This window comes from Monomorium pharaonis, chromosome 6, assembly GCF_013373865.1.
Source record: "Monomorium pharaonis isolate MP-MQ-018 chromosome 6, ASM1337386v2, whole genome shotgun sequence".
Classification (NCBI taxonomy): domain Eukaryota; kingdom Metazoa; phylum Arthropoda; class Insecta; order Hymenoptera; family Formicidae; genus Monomorium; species Monomorium pharaonis.
Window position 1 is genome coordinate 25,259,653 of NC_050472.1, and position 22,473 is coordinate 25,282,125.

General features: G+C 39.6%; 1 protein-coding gene across 1 annotated transcript in view; it reads left to right on the top strand.

Annotated features, from left to right (window-relative positions):
* The window catches only part of LOC105837754 (protein rhomboid), a 379,198-nt gene that overhangs the window by 344,003 nt on the left and 12,722 nt on the right, over positions 1-22,473 (top strand). Inside the window, exons 7-8 of the mRNA XM_012682800.3 lie at positions 6,745-6,887; positions 16,103-16,215. Coding sequence (XP_012538254.1) covers positions 6,745-6,887; positions 16,103-16,215 — 256 coding nt within the window. The remainder of the gene's footprint in view (positions 1-6,744; positions 6,888-16,102; positions 16,216-22,473) is intronic.

Genomic DNA, 22,473 nt, shown 5'->3' on the forward strand with positions numbered 1-22,473 from the left:
GGATATTCAACCGTGAAACTCCCTGTAAGCCGCGGAAAAGCCGACAACGTTTCTCGGCTTCCCCATTGGTTGCCGCCCATGAATGTAAACCCGAGGAAAGTGCATCCACGCGCCGATCCACGTTGGCACTTCGAAGAGTTACGGATACAGGTGGCTTTTTAGAAAAGAGAAGAAGTGTCTGGGAGAGTACATTTATTACATAATATATGCTTGTGCTTATATTGACGTAGACTAGCTGCATATTCAATTAAAGAACAGAGCGATCAAATTATCATGAGAAGAATTATTTTAATTAATGATTGCGCGTTTTGTGTTACTGTAGTTATGCGGTAAAATAAAATTATTTAGTATATCGTGCCATAACACAAACACACACACATTTCGTGCTACCACCTCATTTTCTTTCAATATAATCGAAAGTGCTCATTTGTTTATTACATTTCCGCACGTTGTAACATACATACGTAAGCAGACTGAAGAGATTTTTCTTCCCCGAATTTCTCTTTTTACTTTTGTTTCTCTCTTCTGTCGCGAGAAATTCCATTGTTTTAATATTCTGTCAATATCTGCTCAATCCATATTGATATTCCTCGAACGCCACAATCCACTCCGCGCGTTTCACCGCGGATAGGATTAATGGAAAGTGGAAGGAAAAACAGGTCGATACGAAATTATCACGCAAGCCTTACTATCGCGGTCAACATCTTCATATCGATAGAGCCTCAAGATAAAATTCCCAATGCGGCGGAATGCAGGTGCCGTTGCTGCTACTGGCATCGACGGCGTTGCATCGCGTGTCGATGCACCCGCGATGCATCGATGCGCGACCGTGCCGCCGTTTCACCGCGGAAAACTCGAACAGTCGACGTACCTTATTTTCCGCTCTTCCCGGCCATTCCCTATCCCTCCCCCCTTCAATCCCCGCTTCTTTCATGAGGATAAGAAGGTCCCGGCCTCGGCTTTCACGCGGTACTATATCCACGGCGCGCGCGGCGCAAATATTTCTTCCTTTGCATATCGAGCCCCGACGCGGCCATTTGCATTCCTCTGTGCCTGTTCTTTCTGCCTCCATCCTCCTACTTCCTTCCCTCAGGATAAGAAGAACGCCCTCCTGGCGTCCCTCTTCTTATCCCTTCTTTCATCGATTTCTTTCTCCAGTCTTCTTCCTTTTACACTTTTTTTTTTATTTCCCTTCCTGAGCTTTCAACGTCATCCGACTGGAGACGTTTGCAACCTCGAAACGTCCCTCACGTTCCTCGAGACTTCTGTAAGAAACGTAATTAACAAGAATAGTATCACCGACTCATCTTTCTTACTTCTAACGTAGGAAAGGCCGAGAATACAGCTAGAAAAAGTTTCTAAGTAACAAATTTTAAAATTGCTATAATATATGTATTAAATTAATTATATAAACTCTTGCATGTAATTAATAATAAATGAATCGATAACTGAAAACGGAAGAAATTTAGATTTGTACAGCGAAAATGAAGAAAATTTTTTGCTAAATCACGGGAATGACTTTTGTAAAGCTATTTGTGGATTCTCACTATCGAGGGTGTTTCATGGAGATCTCTCGGTTCCATTAGCGCGACGGAAGTGCATCACTTGCCGTAAAATTAAGCGATGTGGACAGAAAAGGCGCCGTTGTTATTGATGTGGCACGATGCCGAGTGCTTCTTGTTTTTGTTAGGATAACTAATAGCCTCGAGAATTTGTTTATTCGTAAAAGCCTCATCCTATAGATATAGATGATTAAGATGTATACATAAAAATTTATAACGATTCAAATATTCGATTTTATAAATTATTAACAAAACGGAAATATTTGAGAAATTTTTTTAAAAGCAACGTGAAAAGAAAAACTATAAGAATTTTTTAATTTAATATTATATTATCTTGTGAGTGACTTTATAAATTTTATTATTTTAAATTATATTTTTTTTTATTCGACACTTTTGATATTTGAGAAATATAATATTTAAGTCTGAACATGTTGCGGGAAAGATCACCAATAAAGTAAATGAAAAATCTGCATACTAAAACTCAAACTAATTATTTTTAATAACACACGTAGCAATACCAACACAGCTTACGAAAGTAATTAAAAAATTGCATTTTTAGAGAAAATTGAAAAAATTTTACCAGACACTAATTTTAACACAGCGTGGTCTTTGATGTCATAAAATATTATGGAAGTGATTTTTTTAATTTACTAGGTATACTATTAAAAGAAACATGAGAGATTTGAAACAAATTTTATCATAGTTTATAACTGTGTCTTTTTAAATAAAATTATTTTTATAATTTTTTGTTTCTCACTTTTGCGAGTGCAATTATTAATAAATAACAATTTTGTTTGTTTTCTGGTAATAATCATCCTATCGTTTTGGTTTAATCCTTATAACCGTCATACACAATAGCGGCAATTAATAAACCGTCATTAAAACGTACCGCAAATTTGTGCAATTGATAGAGTAATTATTTACCTGCGTTATTCACCGGATAAAAATCCGCAAAGTGCTCTAATTAAAACGAAATTGCAGCGAATAATTACTTCCTGCCATGCGAGCTATTTCGATAATTTTCGTCGTACTGTTTATTTCCTACTGGCATCGGCGTATAATCGCAGATAAATGTTACTAGTTGCGTGCTTTTATCAATTACGATACGAATTAGACTTCGACAGTGATGAGAATACATTTCATTCCATTTACATCTCGTGTGCGCCGAATCCCCGGACTAATTTGGACACGATAATCCTCGGTGTGACATGGAGCGAAAAGTAATGAAATATATCATTTATTTCTCTTCTCTTCATTTTAGGATATAGAGTGAAAACCTCTATTATATATCTCGGATTAAACTAATATATTTATTAAAATTACACGCGTTATAATAAAATTCTCTTTTTGTGAAATTTTATTGTGTTCTCGTTCTCCAGGATTCCTGCCGAAAAAAGATTAACGATACAAAAGCTGGGAAAGCGCGAGGGCGAGAACGAAAAGACGCGCGAACAAATTCCCCGAACCGGCTAATTAATACCCCGACCACAATGGCGGAAAGCGCCGTGGCTCCTCGGCCTTAAAACCAATTTGTTGCCCGCTCTCTCGAGCTCCTTGCTTCCCCGTCGGAACGACGCGACGCGCGGGCCTGTATTATGCTTAGGGTTCCGCCATTATGTTTCCCCCTGGTTTGGGCGAAACAATACAGCGTATAAGCGGCCGTCGCGCCACGTTCCGACGTAATATTACGTTGGCTGATTTATATCGCCCCACGTTCTGCGGTCTGCCCCCGAAACATTACATTCACTTACTAGACGATCGGGATTATTATGACGTAATAAACGTTCGGGACGACGGCTGCCGAAAGAATTCCGCGTGTGTGAGGGAAGTCTCTCTGTCTCTTCCGCTTGCGAGATAGGAGATTGTCGACGCGGTTGGATCGACATGTAGATCTGAATGCCTTGCATGAAGGCATTCGGATATTGCATCAAGTGCAGCCTACATGCCAGATCTGACGTTTATTATTTTAATTACGCTAATATTCTAAGGGAAATGACATATTTGGGCTGTAATTATTTTCGCGATTGCGTACCGCGTGAGGAATAATTATTTCTCGAATGCTTTTGTGTTTTGCAGACCAACCGGGATAGATCTCACTCGAGCTGCCTCCTTATTGAACAAAACAACCGTTCGCCGTATCACAGCAAAGAACTCTCGGTCATTTTAATATTTCCGCGCAATATCGCTGCCGTCATTTACGAAATACGCTGGATAGTTTGTATAATGCAACGGCGTCTCTGTGTATTTGCGCAATATCTTTTTACGGAGTTCTTTTACGGACGACAAGGATAGTCTCTTTGCGTAGAAACACGTTGGGCGAATTCGGTCGGTGCTGTCCTAAATATTATCATAATTAATATACCACGCTTAATATTAACTCGAGATATATTAATAAATTAACTGAAATTCCATGAATTTGTGACTGTTTCCAATATTAACTTTCGCATAGATAATCGCTGCTTTTGCACAGTAGGATTAACATTGTAATGTCAATGAGATTCATTGAATATCAGATGCCTCGATTATGTTTCGGCTATTATTGCGTTAAATAATGACAATAAAATGCAATGTAATATAATTAATAGCAAAAGAATATTATATAATTATTTTATGATCTAAATAAAGCCTTATCAAAATTCTTATTAGAATTACAATTAGGTCACGTTTGCTTCGTAATTTGTATTTAAAAAAAAGATATATAAAAGAAATTAATATTTTTCTTTCAAAAATGAGAATTTTCAAATGAGAAGAATGTCAATATGCAGATCTGCATTTGACACGAAGTAACATTCAGCCGAACTATCACGAAAGTGAGTGCAAGGCGCGTGAAAACGCTTCATAATTTTTTCTTTCGTTTTTCTCTGTGACGAATCCTTTTAAATCATCCGCTGTCACCCGCATTTCCGAGGCCAAATCTCGGATAGATTCGTCAGCGGCAAGGTACGACACGGGCGGTCCTCATTGCCGCGCCGACCTCGCAGTTTTGCATGAAGCTAAACGCGAAATTAAATCCGGGCGTGTAAACGACCGTCATGTATACCCTGTCACCGGGTTACAAACCCGAGTCACGAATACGTAGCACGCGGAGCGCGTCTTTCGCTTTTATTTACGGCCCGCCCGCTCGCACCGCGAAGCCGTCGATTTAATTCCGAAAGTTCCCGGCTTCGCGACGCCGGGAAAAGAGAACCACCCCGCCTCGCGCGACGCCACACGGTGACACGTGTCCGTAATGTCTGCGTAACACGTGAGACTTCTTGCATTTTCATTGCGTCGATAACACCGTTCCTTTGAACGCGACGGTGAACAGAAAGGTATCTCGAAACGAGTTCCATCAATTTAATATTTGATGGCGGACTGCGTCAGTTTTTTACAAGATACGTCCTTACAGATTTTTAAAAATCTATTTATAATCAAATATTTTATTCGCAGAGGTGCATTAGAAAAATCTCAAATTTGGAGTGCATTTTATTCTCACCATAATGTTGGTTTATTGAAAAATGAAAACTTATCTCCGTGAAATCAATTTTAATAAATTTTGACAGCTTGATAATGTCCAATTAAATTTTTGCAGAGAGCTTTTCGTGTCGGAATCAAAAGATTCCGACGGAAAATTTATGTTTTTATTTACGCAGCGCATTTTTTATTCACGAGCGAAATGTCACGTCGCGTAAACTATAGTATAAGCGCGACTCGTATCAGAGAGAAGATATTAACACGCTGCACGCGACGCGGTGCATTCGTGCGTGCTCAATGCGTGCGCGACCGCGATTTTTTTTTCTTTTTATTTATTTCCCCGTGTCTTTTCGCCGGGCGTTTTTACAACCGCTCGCGAGTCGACATCTTTATCGCTGCTGTTATACGGGTTCAATGTACCTTTTGGTTACTACCGCCTCGTTGATTAACCCTTTCAACGCCGATGGCATTCCGCGAAGAGTTGCGCAATTTATGCGCATACATTTCACTTGCGCGCCCGATTTCTCCGTTTTCTTAGTCATCCCTTATTCTCCGCGAGGTCAGGCACCGACGAGACGAATGCAATAGGGTGTGCTTAGCGTGATTAAGGTAAATGAGTTCTAGTTGAGTTCCATCACGTAACTTTTATTGCGTGATTTTCAGTAGACGCGTGCTAGACATTAACATATTGTTTATGTTTACTGTTTATACATGTATTATATATGCATGTTTATTATTTGATATCCGTTAGTTTGTGCTTTGTACATTGCCAGGAAATTGTTTAAATACTTGAACATATAAAGAGAATAGCAAATACCAAATTCGCAATATTCAAATTAACGAATATTTCATTCTAATAAAAATATGTCTAAAATGTTTGGCTTGCAACGCTTCATGGGAATTTCTATCTCGCATTATCGTCTGTTCAAAACAATCTCAGTCGCTTTGTGCATAAAAATTCTTTTTTTTTATAATATCACATTAAAATGAGTTAATGTATCATTTGAGAAATTAATTTTTTTTTTCTTTTTATAATAGTAACTTTTTCTCAGACATTATCAAGATCTGTTAATAAATGTTGCTGAATGTCGCAAGGGAGAATGATTCATTTTTATTAACACAGCGCAAGGTTGCGACGCGCATTTCCATATAAACACGCATGCATCGCTCATTTTTGTATGTTGCGTGACTAATTCATCACACGTACCCTAACACTCTGCGTAGTCGGAGTAATCTTGGTTGTTTTAACACACCAGTTTACCCTTTCTTTCCCTCTGTGATATTTTTCCGTATTTTCGCTACGGCTGCCCGGTCATTTACGATTCTTTTGTGCATGGAAGATAAACCACTCGAAAGAATTGCACAAGAAAACGTTTTACAACATCAGAGTTTAAGCGGGGTGATACATTAGCGACGCATTATCTTAAAAATAATGTAATGAATTATGGAGTAACTAAGACAAACAAGAGATAATTCCAAGTATCAATTTTAGAGATCAATAGCGTTTGTTATAACGGACGATCGGACTTATGATTAAAGATTAAAAAGTATTTAATTAAAAAAAATAATTAATGTAATGTACGTGTCGCGTTTTTAGTAGCATTCTTTTTTTTAATTTTAACTCCAATAAATGTGATGCTTGCGAAGTTTTATTATGGAGACCTCTCATTTATTGTCCCACATATTTATCTTGATTTTTATTAATAATATTCCTTTCTTTTTTTTGCAGCTGGGTTTCTTCACATACTATACAGTAGCGATGGGTGAGGTGAATCCTTCCGGCCCGGTGCCGATCGACAGTGTATTCATTTACAGACCAGACAAGCGGCTCGAGCTCTGGAGGTTTGCCTTCTACATGTTCCTGCACGCTGGGTGAGTATCACGATTTTCTCTTCATCTATGACATTTGATTGGTATTCATGCCGTCAATACGTTTGGCACGCATTCTCATTTTTTCTTTTTTCCATCTCACGATTCAGCTATTTCCGTAATTGCAAACGCGTATCTCACGAATGTACGACACGTATTTAACAAATATTTGTAACGTCACGTCTCGATAATATCGGATCTCTCGATCGGATCTATCAATCCGTATTATCCGCGTGCCTCGTCAAAACACGCCGGCAATTTAGTTCCCTCTTTGATATGCAAGTGCATCGTTAATTTTTTCCTCCATCGCAGCGGGAGAAACGCCAATGTAATTTGAGCACATGTTTGCTTTTATATCACGTACCGATACGACTTTATATAACGTTTCAAACCAACATTTTTCGCCCTGATGAATACAAAAACAAATCTGCGTCAGTGCGCATTCAAGTTATTGAGGACGTCGGAGGCGTATTTGCGATTAGAAAAATACGAGAGAGAAAGAGAGAGAGACAGAGAGAAAATCAATAAAACCTTCGTGAAATTTTGGAGTGACGACGACTGTATTTTTCGTATCAACTGAAAATTGCATTTACAGAACAGTCTTGACTCTGGATTAAATAAAAGGTTTACGATGTATAGACACAGATTCCATTATTTCCTGAGCGCTAGCTATTACGTCGGCGATGAATTACAAAACTAAATTTAAGTCGTCACGGTTCATTCGTTTTTGTGATATTATATCGCGATACCGTCATATCACATTTAAGGTAATGCGAGTTGTATTGAGAGAAAAAAAGGGGGCGAGACTGTGAAATCGACAATGGCATCGCGGCACGGAGCAACGCGAATTATTATGATTACGGCTGCTCGAAAAAGGGATCAAGATAAACCACGTTCCCGCCATGCTTGTCGTTCTTTTTTTTTTTTGCTTTTTCTTTTCGCCGAAATTTGCAGAATCAGCCTATTGCACACGTTTCGTGCGTACGCTGCAAATTTCAGCACAATTTTACTGTTAAAAAAAATGTGCAATATGCTTCTTACATTTTGTAAACAATAGAGAACGTAGGTTGCAAACATACCTGAATTTTGCGAAATATTTGAGGAAAAAATGTTAGCTCTCTCAAAGAAAAAATAAAGAGAAAAATAAATATAAAAGAGGAAAATGTTACAAATGTATAGTAAAGTGATAGACGAAGAAAATGAAATGTACACGGAGAGAGAAGTTTGTTAAAGTATCTGAAAATTTAATAAAATGTCAAATAAAAATAATTATGTAAAACGCTCAAGTTAAATAATAATAATGTTTTATTACACTAACTTATTATGTTATCTTTTCTAATTAATTCTAACAAAATTATTTTTAGATCTGTATTCAGCTAAATTTTTAGATACTTCAGCAAAACATTCTTTTTATGTACATTGTCAGATAGACTTCATATGCAGGTTTCGCATATTTTCTTGTTGATAAAAAACTATTTTTACATTTAGTATATAGAATTGCTATTACACACGTTGGAGATAAAATTTTTAAACAAATACTCTTAATACTTTAATGAAGAAAGTTCACTATATAAGGATATTAATTTACTTTCGGTACTTTAAATCCCTTTTCTCCTTCATGGAAAATTTATCTATAATTGCGGAGAGTGGATCGATACTATTAAGACACTTGTGCGCTCGAGAAGACCTGTCGGGATGAAATAGATGCGCGCCTGGGATCAGCCACCTGTGTCCATCTCGGACGTTAGGCATTAAGTCACTCGATTAATTGCCGCCAGTTGCAACCCCTGTGACCACATGTCGTATTGTCGCACCTTCGCTTGACATCACATCGATTCAATTCGCGCGGTGCCTCAACAAAGAAACAAAATTGTATAAGCGTCCCGGCACGCGCGTTACTCTCCCACGCCGCAGGGGGAAAGTGGAGTGCAGGGAGAAGGGAGGTGGCTTTCTTCGCTCGCAGCTATTTTTCCATCACGCCTTTTGCTCTTGTTTTCTTTTCTCTCGCTCTCACCGGTGGTTTTTTGCCTTTCTCCCCTTTCTATCGTGCCGAATGACTTTTTTGCTCTCCCCTTGGTGGCGCGTCCTTCTCCTTCCCTATCCCTGACATTCCTCTGGACGCATCAACATTTCTGCACCTCTTTCCTCCTGCCACGAGAAGAAAGGAGATCAAGAGATGAGATCGTACGGCCGCCTTCGTTCTTCATCCCCCTCCCTCCTCTCTCTCTCTTTATCTAAGTTGAAGTTTTCAACGCGCGAAGCTCTCTAAATTATTCATGGAAATGCCAGATAAGACGACCGTTTTCCGTACGTGCGTATGGAAACGGCGATAAGAGTGACCTCACCGCTGTTTTCCTTCCTATAGAAAGCGTGTGCTCGCCCAATCTTCGCGTTCCCCTACTCTTTCTCTCTCGTTCCCTTCCTTTTTTTTTCTCTTTTATTCTCTTCGCTCCCTCTTATTGCACATCTGATATTAGGCTTTTTTGTTCTTAGCACATCGTATTTTTTTCTCTTTTATTTCTCTTTACGTTCTGCGTGTCTCATTAAAGTTTATCTTCACGCTAATTTTTCCTTGTCCTACTTTCCTTTAAATTTGTGGATCGATACTATTAACATTTCTTTTATTAACCTCTCTCTTTTTTTTCCTACCTTAATGTGGTACCAACCTTGATGTGTATTATACATTTTTTCTTGCTTATGTAATTTGCCCATGCTCACGGTCTTTTAATGCTGCTAGTACTTAATACTTGCTGCACCGTTACAGCACTTTACTGTCATACTATTATTCAAACGGGATTTTAGTCTTGGAGACGAGAAGAGAGAGAGAGAAAGAGTATGTAATATTCTTTATTTGTACTTCTTCTCTCCTGAAACTCTTCTTTCTGCTGCATCTGTCTTTGTCTTTCCTTTTACCGGTTAACTTCTTTTGTCGATTCGCGTTCTCGTGGCTGTTGGATTATTAATATGAGCAACGCCCCGTATGCGTCCATCAAAAGTCATTTCTCCGAGCATTACGTGATCCCGAAAGAGCTTGAGAACGGTTTAAGATACGTAGTAAGGTGCGCGCGCTAAGTCGAAGATAAATTTCGTAGGAGCTGATGAATTCGTTCGTAGGACGGATCTCTCTCCGAGTAAGATACTCTACGCGCGCGTGAGTAGATACGTTTCAGAATTGCGTAAACCGTACATATTGCAGGGAAAAAGAATAATGAAGCAATCGTGAGTTTTCTTTTTTCGTTTTTAATTTGCGTTTATGTTGCGTCGATCGGCTTCGGTTACAGCGTGCGACGCCGCGAGCACTACGTGTCGGTTACGCTAATTGGTATAAATCGGGGTTATGATAAGCGGTATAATGCATCAGCGGTGACACACGAGCTGCCAGAAGAGACCAAAAGCGCGATCCATAATCGACGGGTAAAAAGCCTGACGCTTCAGCCGGGCGACAGGCGATTAATTATAAAAACAAGATGGCTCCGCGCTATCGAGCGCCTTTTTCCGTCTCCGCGTAACGTCCGTTACCTCCGCCAGACGTTATCGAGCTTCCTCCGTTATTAATGTGAAAACTGTCTTTGCCGTCGTGCTCCGAAGCCGCGTCTCCGTCCTATTTCTCCCCGCACGTCTCCTTCGTCCGTCTTTCTTCCTCCGCGTTCGCGCGCGGTCGTGAGAAAGCCGAAAGCGCGGAAAAATCGAGACAATCGCCGTAATTGCGGGAAGTCAACGCGCCGGCGGCAGCGCGTTGTCAGAGCGGACACAATGGTATCGTCGAGTCCGCAAAATACCGCGCCGAAAGGATCGCGTAGCCAGACACAGGACACGCTTCCGTATTTCGTCACCACTGGCACATCGATTCGCGCGAATCAAGCTTGAATTCACGAGGCCGCTTTGTTGCGCCCTCGTCGACAATTGTTGCCGAACACGCGCGACATCCGTGTCAAAAAAAAAACGGCTAGCAAGAATCCGGCGAAGAGTTTTTATTTTCCTCGCTAAATAGCATGCTAAGCAGACGATTTTTATAAAATAAATTGATACATAAGAGATTAAATTTTTTTAACTCGAGGATGGTCACGTGAAGAGAAGAGCGTTATTTTAAATTAAAAATGAAATAATTTAAATTATATATATTACATATATAAAAATACTTTATATAATATTTACTTATAAATTAAATTTAGTTAATTTAGTATTACGAGATATGTTTCTCTCTTTCTCTGTCGTTAGTTTCATTCGATATGTAGCTCATTAAAATGTAGAGAAAAAAATTGAATAGTATCCACGTTTTATTAAGCACACTGAAGTCTTTATAAAAAAAATCTACATGCTATTATAATACTAGTGATGCAACACGCAGACGGGAGATAATGCCCTGTCTTTCGTGAGAACGCTCGCGAACGTGGCTCTCTCTTTTGGGCTTCGTAAATCATGCCAAAGTTTCTCCACCGTAGAGTAGGAGGATGAAAAAAAAAAAAAGGAGAATGCGCCCGATTCGTAGCTCAATTTAAATAACGATGTCCACCATCCCATCGCTTTTATAAGCCCTCGTCACTCGTGCGCTGCCGATGCGGCATTATGCATGCGCGACGAGCGCGACGACACACCATTATGCCACGAGTCCTTTTAATGTCGCATAAATGCGCCGGAGGCTGTGCTCCTTAATATCTCCGAGATGTCCCTCTCGCCTCTCGTCTACGCGACGCGCGCCATGTGGATCGAAACTTTCGCCAGCCCGTCCTCCGTGAGAATGAAAAGTCTCGTGAAAGATTGTCAAACAAATTGCACACGCAATTACATTCAGTTCTCTCTCTCTAAAAGCGACCATTACGGAAATGCAATTAATTGTCAATTGGATAAGGCAAAAACTTATTAAATAATTTATATCCTGCAGCGAACCTCTTGATAATCTTGACATCCCTCGAGATTTAAAATTTTGAAGAATCGCGATATGATGAGGTACTTAATCTCAGATTCGATCTGTCAAACTTCCTTTGCATTCGATCGCTTATAACTCGAGAACTGCCAGCGCGTCATAAATTGAGAGGAGAGATTGACGCCGAATTGGTCAAAGAATCTGTCAATAGAATCAAGGTGGAGATTTCCCCGAAACAAACTCACCGACTGCTGAGACATCACTGACATCGACGGGCTCGTCCATGCCTTCGTCTTTCGTCGTAAGTAAGAAGTTTTCGGCGCGTAATTAACTACTAGCAAGTAGTTAGAGGCGCTGACGAAACCACTTGCGCTCCGTGGAACATTAGAGTCAACTTGCTCGGGAACTTTATCCCCTCATTCTCGCTTCGTACGAAGTTACCGACACCGACTGTGTTCGATAATACTTTTGATCCATTTACATGATCCTGGTTTCCCGCGAATTATCGCGAATTGTCGAATTAAACGCAGCTGTCTAGGTACGTCGGGTACGCTATCAGTCTTACTCTTTTATTACCCAAAGTGCTCTGTAATTATTACCTAAAATTTTAATTTCTTTCAGAATAATTTAATTCTCTTTGCCCCTGCGCGAATATGCAGTCGATTCTTTTCTTAATGAAAATTTCACAGAATGCTTAATGGGAATTTAAACGCTTAGATTTTGTAAACATTTTTACAACCAGTCTTAAATATACTTCGCTTGAAGTTCTTGCCATTTATGTAACATACATTTAAAATTAAATAGTACTAATAAAAGGAACTTTTTTGTAAACTGATCGTTTATTCTCGGAATACTCTTCACATTTTTAGAATAGGCAATCTATGAATAGGTATCGATCGCATTGTGATTCATCGTAAGTACGCAATCGTCGAAATTGGAAGCCCGTCGTCGGTCCTTCTCACTACCTGGACGACACGACGAAAACGATAAAACGAATAGATACCCGTCGTAGGAGGCGCCCGGTTACCGTCATTCGTATTCGTCGTCGAATGGAAATTCGGTCTTCGAACGACACCGCCACCTCCTGTCGTGGACCAAAACAGATGGCTGTGGAAAAAGCCGGGCGGATCATACTCGCGCGAAAGCCCAAGAAATCCGTCGTAATTCGTCCCGCCGTCGCAATGCCCCGAGATTCATCTAATTGGTATCCAATTAACCGAAATTGGTGTGGTCGATCTGAAAACCTTATCGTGACTCGAATGTCTTAAGAGCAGATTTTGCCGATTGCGAGAGAGGTGCAAGCCATTATTCAATGGTAGACACCGTTTTATCGAACGTCGCTGGGGTATGCATATTGATTTCGCTGAAGCATTAATTTATGCGGTTGATACTATTCCTCTTATCCATACGTAATGACGAAGCTCAATAATGCGCTTTATTAAATAGATAAACAGTGTTTAAACAGAGAAAGCACATGTTAGCGTGAAGATATTTAATTCATTCATTTTGTTAATTTGTCAATTATGTTAATATTAGAAATTTACACTTTTTCTTTAAATGGGAAGTAATTTTGTAAAAACACCAGTTGGTAAAAAATTTCGCCCATCTCGAATTGCGTGAGACACAAACAAATTGTCAGAAGTTCCAACTTTTTGCTGCTCGTCGGGCAAAGCAGAATTAAATATTTACAGAGAACTTGTTATAATCCGTTGAAAAAGAGACAGTCGTGCAAAAGTCCAGTCCAAGTTCGCCATCGGCGGATAGCACCATCCCTGGCAAAGCCGAAAATTTACGAACCGCCCTCCCACATTCGGGCACGTCGCGACGCCTCCTTACGCGCGTTCCATTCCGACGATTGCATTCTGAAAACGTATCGACGCCTATACATCACGTCCCGACGCGGTGGCGACCTCCGGTTTTCCGCCCTTACGATCGGAGGGGCATTCGCCATTTGCATTCGCGCGGCAACGAGGCGGCAAGAAACCCGTTGGAATTCCGAACGTTGATTTAATTCTGACCTAATCACGATTGCCTCGCTTGTCCCCTGCCTTCGTCCCCCCTCTCCCCCTCCCCTCGATCGACTTCGTTTCTCGGTAATGGCGACGACCGCACGGATCGTGGCATTTCTGTCGACGAAGTCCGATGGTGACCGGCGGCGACGCAAACGACGTTCGAGCGTTTCGACGCGCGCGATCGCATTCTTTCCGTTTGACCGCATTGCGACAGGGCGCACGACGACTATTAGACTCGTACTCGATGCAAATTGGTCGCTTCCTAGGCGCACGTCGCGGCTACCGGAGTACGGTATATGCAGGCTAATTGCGGCCGACCGTGCCCTGATACAAGGAAACCTCCACGGAATCGTTTTTCTTTCTCTCTTTTTAATCGAGTCTCGTTCCACCGGGAAAAATTCAGCCGACGTAAGAAATTCACGTCACCGATTTAACGGAGGCTCGCTTAAATTAAGAGATATACTAGGATTCGTCACAGAATAAAGTGTCTACTTTAAATAGTCGGTAAGTTTATCGACGTTTGATTTTTTTCTTTTATTAAACATGTTCTTATTTTTAAAAATGTGATAACCCACAAAAAATCCCCAAGAAAAGTATTATTAAAGGTAAAATAATTTATAAGTGTGTTTAACTCTTATTCTTTTTACATGGGACTCTGAAAAGCAAAGTAATTCCTAGGGGAATGAAATATTTCTGGGGAGCGTAAAAGTAACGTGCTCCCGTAGATTAGGATAAAGTGCTTGTCTTCTGATACAATCGAGCTCTGTCGTATTATAACAGAATTATTTGTACCATAGTAAAAGATAATAGCGCGCGCTCTCACGACGCCCAGATCTCGCGACCGTGTCAACTGGAATCGCTCTCTGAGATTTTCCACGCTCCCGAGCGTGCGACACGGTAGATAAGAAGAACGATCATTCTCCGAGCTTAGAAAGTTCCCTCTTACGGCAAGATAATATTCATAATTGCACCGCAGGTCCCTCCTCCTCGCTTTCTTTCGCCGATAGCCACGGCTGGTCGGCCGAATTATCCGAGGATCAACTTGGTCCCGATCGTATCGCTCTGCCTCTTATCGTTGCTTCTGTTCCAGCCGTTTCGCCACCGAATTCGCTCAGAATCCCTCTCATTCCCTCCCGACCCTTTCGCTTCTAATCTCGACCCAATGACGCCGAGATACCGCCGTGGCGTAAACGTTTATTTTCCTTCCGTTTTACTCGCATTTCGCGGTATTTCATGAAAGTGCGAAACTACGCCGTTTCTCCCGCGAGATTTATTGTTGCCTCCCGTCCGACATCACGTCTGACACTTGCATGCGCGCGCGCGCGCGCGCGCCAACGCCTCGGCGAGATGTAATAATTAGTCGGCCGAAGTTTCGCGATAACGGCCGGGTATCGGATTTTCGTGTTTCTGCGGCCGAGAAGTCGCTGATAAAACTTTCCTCCGACCGCGGCTGGTATCTCGCAATTATTTCACTCCGCCGGCGCTCTCCGGTAACCTTCTCGGTGGTACACTCCTTGTCGAAACGACGCCCCGAGCGAACAAGAATATTGTTTGGCCGCGATCCACTCCTTCCTCCGCCGTCCGAAGAGAATGGAGAGGCACAATTAACGTAATTCTCTCGGCTGCCGCCGATAGTCACGAACTGCCTGCGCGGGGATCCACCGCGAATCGGACTCGTCGCATTTTCGTCTTTTCCTCCCTCGCCGTCCTGACTGGTCCCGTCGTCGAGTCTTATCTGCCGGCGCGGCGAGGGGAACATCCCGCGTTAACGAGATGTTCCTAATTAAAACTATAGCCGACTGCCCGCGGCGTTATAATTCACGATTAACGACAACCTTTCCTTTCTCGGATCTACATCGCGAACTTCCGAGATCTTTGGCGGCTGAAGTTATACCGACGTGTTAACTCGGGTTTCGCGGTTAAACTTTGTGACGGCACGTGAAGATGAGGGAGCTCCCCGTTACCCAATTATTTGTAATACCTAATTATTTTATAATATAGTGACGGCTGTATCGATATAAATGACCGCGATACTTTGCGTCGGTATGATAATTATTTGTTAATTAATTTTATAATAAATAGTAGGTGATTTTTATCTTTCAACGACTCTGCTATAATCGTTGTATTGAAAAAAGGTCTTAATATTGTAATTCACTGTAATACATCGCGCGGTTGCTGCGATTGATCCTGCAATAATGGAGCACATACGCCGTAGACGTATTCCAGAGGTTGCTTGCATGCAAATTGCGGCATAATTGAATTAAATTCCTGAAGCATCTCGTGCTCCAACAGAACAATTGACATGCCTTAGTAATTTACCGCGCGGTTACATTTCTTTTCAGGTGGCTTCACCTGCTGTTTAACCTGGGGGTACAGGTGGTCGTGGGACTTCCCTTGGAAATGGTTCACGGAAGCCTGAGGATCGCCGCGGTTTACATGGCCGGGGTTCTTGCCGGTGAGTAATGTCGTCTGCAATGTGAATTATGTTATGGTGCATCTACGATTTATGCATCTACGTTAATGCTCGTTTAACCTTCGCGTTTCGCCGTGTATCAAGTTAAATCAAACAAAACTTTGCCTCGAAATACACGTTAAGTTTCAAAAATATCCATTTGTATATAAAGATCTGAAAAAGTTGCACGAACTTTACCATTTTTTAGTTTATAAATGTATGATATAAAGGATAAAAATATTTTATCCTTTATATCAGTTAATTATTGCGCTTTCTAACGAAATAGAGAGATTTTTTATAATAGAATAAAACGCGTATCTTTTGCTACATAATTTTTTAGCATTTAGTTTGCTTCTATTTTACGACAGTCAGTTGACAGCTACAATTTGCTCTTTATGTCATTCTGTTTTTCTCTTGTTTCAAATTTTCCTCCACCTCGTTTTTGCACAATTTGAAAATCGTCAGAATTATAAATCCGGCGTATATATGGTATAAGTACAAGCTGGACGTATCACGAAACGCGAACACTATAACTAAAGTCCAAAATGTCCAAGATACACTGGGCGGTAATTATTCGAACATATGCTACCTGCTATAACGAGGCGTTTTAATTAAAATTCGTTAATGTTAATATAAGTACAGCTGACAGCTAGATAATGAAACAGCGCGCTTTTCATTCGTAATTCTGTGCATTTCCCAAATAATTGCATCAACCTCGATCTTTCGAATGTTTTTGTTGGCGACAAGCAACGTTTTTTTTTTATGATTTTTATATTAAACAAAGAAAATTTTTTACGTAACATTTCCCTTGTTACACCTTGTTATACTTTTTAAAAATTTTATGCGATAACTGCTGCTTATATTACAAGTATTATTCTCTTTCTAACCAATTTCTGTACGAAACATTTTTGCATATTTATCGAGACAACAAAGGCAACCGAGTAATTCCGGTAAACTGTTCTATCCGGTGTATATGTATATACGAAATATGTATACGGGGATACATACGGGCAGAACGTATCTGTATACATCTAATTGTCATTTGCATAAATTCGATTAGACGCAGATCCCGAGTTATTAGCGGTCATGAAAGTAAAACGTGGCAAAATGGAGCGCATGAATAATTAACTTCGGCCGGACGGGGGACAAAGAGGATTCAGGAATTAGATAGAAGAACGAAGGTATAGGAATTTCAAAGTAGCGCGGTGATGTTACTATTAGTGAATTAGCAAGCGCACCGACGGTATATGTTTTCTTTTATACATTCACGTTTATGCAGTATTACAGTACAAAATGCCGAGGAAATTGTGCGTTGCAGGTGCAAAGTAAATGCTGTAAGGGTAGTCTTGAAGTTGAAACACGAGAGAAACTTTGCGCAGTAAAATATATATCGCACAATCATAAATATAAAAAAAAAAATAGTTAAACGCTATGCTCGGAAATAGATGTAATAAATCGTTTATGCACTACGAAAGAAGTTACGAAAATTGCAGTGGGAAGGATGTTCCCTCGTGCTTTTCATGCCGCTACAATTTACGACAGAGGCATCAAGCTTCTCTGAATGTTATCGACTGCCATCTTCGCCATCTCTCCTCTCTCTTTCTTTCTCTCCTTCTCTCTCTCTCTTTGTCGTTTTCATATCTCGTGAAATTTCCCGATTGCGCGTTTCCGACTGTCTTGGTCTAACTGTATTATCTCGGTTTTCTCGTCCTTGTTTTCGCACGTTCGAGCGGTGTGCGTATCTCCGTCTCTGTTCGTCTAAAGTCACCCGCAAGAATGCGCCACGGCGACAGCTTGTCTGGGCCCACCGCGACGAGATTACTTCGTATGCATCGCGGTCGCGGCGATGTAATGCGATTGCAACGACACAAGTGCAACGGCACCGACGTTTCCTCCTGCCTCTCGTGTCGCGGCGCTTCACCTTCGCGCGCTTTGCATCGCCTGTTTTTCTCCTCTGACCGGCTCTTTAACATTGATCGAATTGTGGCGATCGACATAAACCCGATTTAATCTTGAACGTTGTAAAATATCTTTTTGTTGTAAAAATATGAAAAGGGATAACTACGTATAAATTGCAACAAATTCCATCACCTTGCTTAAATTAATTTTTTTAGTGATAATTCCGAGAGAAAAAATATATCAGAATTAATCGTACGTATATATATACATTTTGATTACAGTTTATTATTGTACGTTTAGAATTATTGTTACAATTGCTTTACACTTTTAAAATAAAAAATAATACATTTATATTATGCTCATGTAATTTGAAATTTAAGATAATTATTTTTATTCTCGTTCAAGAGTTAATATAATCATCATTCGTTATATTGCTACAATAATATGAATGCGTTTAAATTCTATTATTACAAAACTGCACACGTTCTTGCTATATTTCATTTACCAATTAATATTGTGCGATATTGAAGGAAAAAGAGAAAAACACGTAATCGTCGAACTAATAAAGCGCGTACATCAACGTTTTAAATTATACGGTTGGTGCACCACGTGAGTGTAAATTATCCTCAGTACGGCGTGAAACCAGGGGTGGCTTATAAATGCACTTCTCCGGGGTGGCGCGGATTAATGTCGTTTACGACATCGTCGCGCTTATTGCTGGCTGTACTCCCTGTCCTCCCTATTGCTCGACCATTTCCACTTGAAAATTTGGACGGTGAAGCGAATAGCACAGCGACATACAGTTTGCTGTCCAAATTTGCGGAATAGACGTTTCCACACAACAATCTAAATTATTTTATTGGTGTAAAAAATGTATATACATATTTATTTATTTTGTAAAAGCTTTATTTTCTGATGCTGAGAACGAGAAGAGATATTTTGAACATTAAAGTTGTGCGTTTATAATATATATCTCGAGGTATTTAAATAAAGTGAGAAAATTTTTTTAATTTGTTCTCTTAATTACATAAAAATTATATGTGATTATTACATTTATTTATCTTAATAAAATTTTTAATTAAAATTCTTTTACTTGAATATATTATATCTGGATAGTATTTGAATATATTTAGATTTATCGTTAAACAATCGACAAATTATATGGCTGAAAATATTGACCTCGCGAACAATGAGCAATATCATCAATCTACCGAGTAGGGAATCATTTATTTTTATTAATACCGTCTTGTCGATTTCGTGCGAGGTGCTCGCCATCTCGTTCTATCGAATTTCTTTTTTTGTCGTTAACAAACATCTCCCGATACACAATTTTTTGCTAGGGAACGGATATGGCTTCGTATCAAAACGTCGTCGTCATTGTCGTCGTCGCGGCGCTGTCGAGTCGATTGCGTGACACCAGCAATTATATGACGGTATTTGCATGTCGTACGACGCACCTCGTTTGTATGCACGACTGCGTGTGGCCAATGCTCGGTGCATTAACTTGACTCGAAGATAGCCAACGACGACAACGACAATAGTGCACCCAGGTCTCCGACTCCCTTAGTCGATACTTCAAGTTGTTCTCTTCTTTTTTTCGCGCGCCTTTAACTTTTCTTTCAGCACGAGATCGCGTTGTCCCGACTCGTTAGAGTCCCTACCCACTTATTTCTTTCGATCATCCCGGAAACAATGGGAGCTTGATGATCGGGAAAAACTTTAAATTGGGCGACGAAACGCTACGCGGACGCCAAGTTCGTGGGAAAATCCCGTTTAGTTGTTATTGTTATCGATAATAATTCTATTTGTATCTTTCTTCTTATATTATTATTATTTTTTTATTTTTATTTTCTTTTATTATTGTTTAAGCACATACATAAAAAAATATTTTTTAAGCACATATGTAAAATATACTTTTTAGCTTTTTTTTTTCCAAAATAGATATAACTGCCAATAGCCAATTTGGCCGATATTGGCGAACTGCGGTTCATTTTGAGTACAATACGCAATACGTAGTTTCCCGAAGTCTGGTTACGTCATGTTAACTCGCGAAAGAGTGCGAACGGCCGGTTTTGCTGGAAATAAAAAAAAATGTGTAGAGAACACGAGGGTGCAGTAAAAGCCGTTTACACTAGATTTTAATCACGAGGAATTTGAACGCGCTTTGGGTAGCCATTGATGTACGGTTCCGTTCTTCTTACTCGGCACCTTTTTGTACGTGCATTCCAATATATCTGTGTGCGCGCGCGTGAGCATGTTGTGTGCGCGTATGTGTGTCACATTGTGTGTGTTTTCTCCATCCCTCCGTCCATTTTAATATTTTCGGCGCAAAAATCCCGGCGGACACGACCTGCTGCTATTGCGTCAAAGGGATATTAAAACAACGGGACGAAATGCGGGATGTACAAAATGTTGATACTGGACGAAACTCTTCGCTTTCGATCCGAAATTTTGCGTGTCGATGATCGCGCTCAGGATGCCGAAAGTTTCGCAAAAATGCTTGCAAAAGAGAAAGAGAGTTTGGTACGAGAGCGCTGGAAATTTCAACATTTTTAAACCACCGCTCTCTACGAGATTGAATGTTCGCAAATGTGAATTTTTTATTTTTGAGAACTGGTGCGGTTGTTATAAATGGATATAACTATATAGAAACATTAATCGCGTTATATCCAAATGAATGATTTCGAGGAACAACCTACATTAAAAATGCAAATTAAAATTGTGTAGGAATAATCTAGAAACAAGAGAATAGAAGGAACTCTTTTGACATAAAAAAAATATTACAAATTATTTTATTTTATTTTTGTTAAAAATGATTTGTATATCAAATGATTAATATTTCAAAATCAATAACATAAAAGACTGTAATATGATGTAATAATTTTTTCGTTTAATATTAAAATGTTATTACATCTATGTTATACGTATTTTTCAATAGTCTTGCAATAAACAGTGAACCCAGTTCTCGATGATATTTTATTAACGAATGACTTATATAGCTATATTATATATGCTATAAAATATTCAACAAAATAATAAATATTAATGAAATTTTTCCAGCGATTATTTTTTTAACTATTATTCCAATTAAAAACAATTTGAGATTTAAAACGTATATATATGACACGTATATAAATAAATTCAATATAATTTTAATAAAGTTAGTCAATTAAATTTGGTAATTTACATCTAAAATTTAATGTTATAAATATTACACGAAATTACGCTCTTGTCCGTGATTGCATAATGTCATATCCATCTCGGTGACATAATTCATTAGCGATACAATTATACACTGTGATCGCATAGTCATATGAACGTTGTATATTTTTTTTATTACGCGAGCCGAATGTTTAACACACGGGGCTGAAAAGTCTCGTTAGCGTGAAATCACTGTAAAAGGGAGAAAGGTCTCCTCATCAATGTCGATTCCTCTCGTATTCCGTCATCTGTACATGTGCGCCAGAATTTCGCTGCCATAAATATTGCAACCGTAACCATAAAATTCCGACTGTTCTTCCCCGTGCCCGGAATATACTTCACACATTATATTTTATGTATCAATCTACGTAAGAGCGTTGCATGTACTCATGAAGCATGCACACCTTATTGTTTCCAAGTGGACATGGTATTTACGGTTCATCACTCAACCCGATGCACCAGCAAATAGCATAACTGCATCGACGAAAATAGCAACAACATCGATACGAGAAGATTTGTCTTTCGGTCTTATTTTTTTATTTCTTTCAAGATTTGTTGATTTGCAAGAAAATAACAAGAAATGATGGAAATGATCGAGTAAAAGACTTATTACATAATATGATTAATCAACGTTGCAGATTGCTATTCTATTTTTTAAATTGTACAGGGTCCTGAAATTTACAAATCAAAACAGACTGTAGCAAGAAAGTTTTCAAGAAATTATGTAAAATAGTTTTTGTAGTTTTTTGTTTTTAATAGTAATTTTTGAAATACAAGAACCTAATTTTAAGTTAATCAGAAATTATATTTAGATGGTTGCTTGTTTTGCGGTCACCAATATCGTTCGCATGACTCACGAACATGCGACTATCTAAACGCCTTGTATCTTGTAACAAGCCACACGCACATACACACAGCTTTAAACCTTATATCTCAGACCATTACTATTGAAATGAAAATTTACAAATAACAATTTTACTTAATTTTTCGAGGACTTTCTTGCTGCAGTATCTTGAGTTGCAAATTTCGGAACTTCCTGTTTAATACCAGTGGAAAGCTGATATCTGCGAATTCGTGAGCGAGTTTCTATATTTGATAGTACCCATCCGAATGCGTTTTTCGATTCGAAGTTCGCTGCTGAGCCGTTGAGCCCTCGGACGC